Raw genomic sequence first — 1,366 nt, 5'->3', positions numbered from 1 at the left:
TCGGTTGAGTTCAGGATGGTCGGCCAATGCGATGGTCGGCTGTTGCAGAACCTGCTCGATAGGAGAATCCTGCAGCCCACGTGAACGACAGGCGGGTGTGAGTAGACTGCCCTACTGGAAATGGCCAGTCGAACGGATGATACTAACTAGATCGTGGGTCTTTACAGTTCATCTTCATACGAGTCTGCGTGCGTCTATGCGCATACATGCACAAGCGAACACGTCGACACATACAGCTGCATACGGATACATACATACACCCTACTTGCCATATCATACACCCTACTTGCCATACTCGTACTGTAATTGTACTCCGCTGCCACTACCACTCACCTTGCGTCTCATGCGTGCCAGTTCGCTCTCGTCTCGCCCGGCTGTATCGGGTTGTATGGGCTGTGTAAGTGACTGGGAGTGTGAGCCTGTGTCAATAGTGGGGTCTTCATCGTCCGGCAAATCGTACCCGTAAAGCGCATACACTTGCTTGATACTGGTCTGTTCCGCGCGCACTTTGTCGTTGAAGTTCTGTACTTGGTGGGCGTAGTACTGGATGGAGTCGACCTTACTGTGGAGCGATGGGGCGAGTGGGTATATGGAACGGGCTAGTATGAGTGGGGTGGAGCAGGCACGGAACATGCGTGCTTGTACAGGAACTAGTTCAAACACACACACACATACACACACACACCTGTGCATGTAGGCAGGTGACACGACGACACAGACGGCAACTTATACTACAAACCTGAATGGATGTTTCCAGGACGTTGCATGGCGCGGTCTTGACGAGTCGGGATTCTGCTTGTACTTGTACAACACCTGTGGACGAAATGGTAATTGTCAGATGCATGCATAACATGATGGTGGTCTGATTGATTAGATGTATGCATCACATGGTGGTGGTCTGATTGATTAAGATGCATACATCACATGGTGGTGGTCTGATTGATTGAGATGCATGCATCACATGGTGGTGGTCTGATTGATTAGATGCATGCATCACTTGGTGGTGGTCTGATTAATTGAGATGCATGCATCACATGGTGGTGGTCTGATTTATTGAGATGCATGCATCACATGGTGGTGGTCTAATTGATTGAGATGCATGCATCACATGGTGGTGGTCTTAACTTTAGTCCAAAGTGTCATTCACAAGCCAGATGTGTGCACAATACATTGCAACACCACGCTTTGCTTAGCTCACCAAGGGAGAGACTGCCCTCCCACTCGATCATATATCACCTATCCAGTAGAGGGACGCCAACACTAGAATACTCGCAACATATTCCATCACTAGACTCACCTTCTCTAGCTACCTATTTCACCACTACACTCCCCTTCTCTAGCTACCTATTTCACCACTACACTCCCC

At 49.2% G+C, this 1,366-nt stretch overlaps 1 protein-coding gene across 1 annotated transcript; it reads right to left on the bottom strand.

Moving 5' to 3' along the window:
• Positions 1-333: 333 nt before the first annotated feature.
• On the bottom strand, positions 334-633 carry SARC_14665 (hypothetical protein; the record flags this gene model as incomplete). The annotated part of the gene is made up of 1 exon (XM_014291202.1): positions 334-633. A coding segment is annotated over one exon (300 nt), but the record flags the coding sequence as incomplete, so codon positions are not given.
• Between the last annotated feature and the right edge of the window lie 733 nt (positions 634-1,366).

The sequence above is a fragment of the Sphaeroforma arctica genome, assembly GCF_001186125.1.
Source record: "Sphaeroforma arctica JP610 unplaced genomic scaffold supercont1.4930, whole genome shotgun sequence".
NCBI lineage: Eukaryota > Ichthyosporea > Ichthyophonida > Sphaeroforma > Sphaeroforma arctica.
Note: the sequence above shows the minus strand (reverse complement) of the source record. Positions and strands in the feature narration are given on the sequence as shown.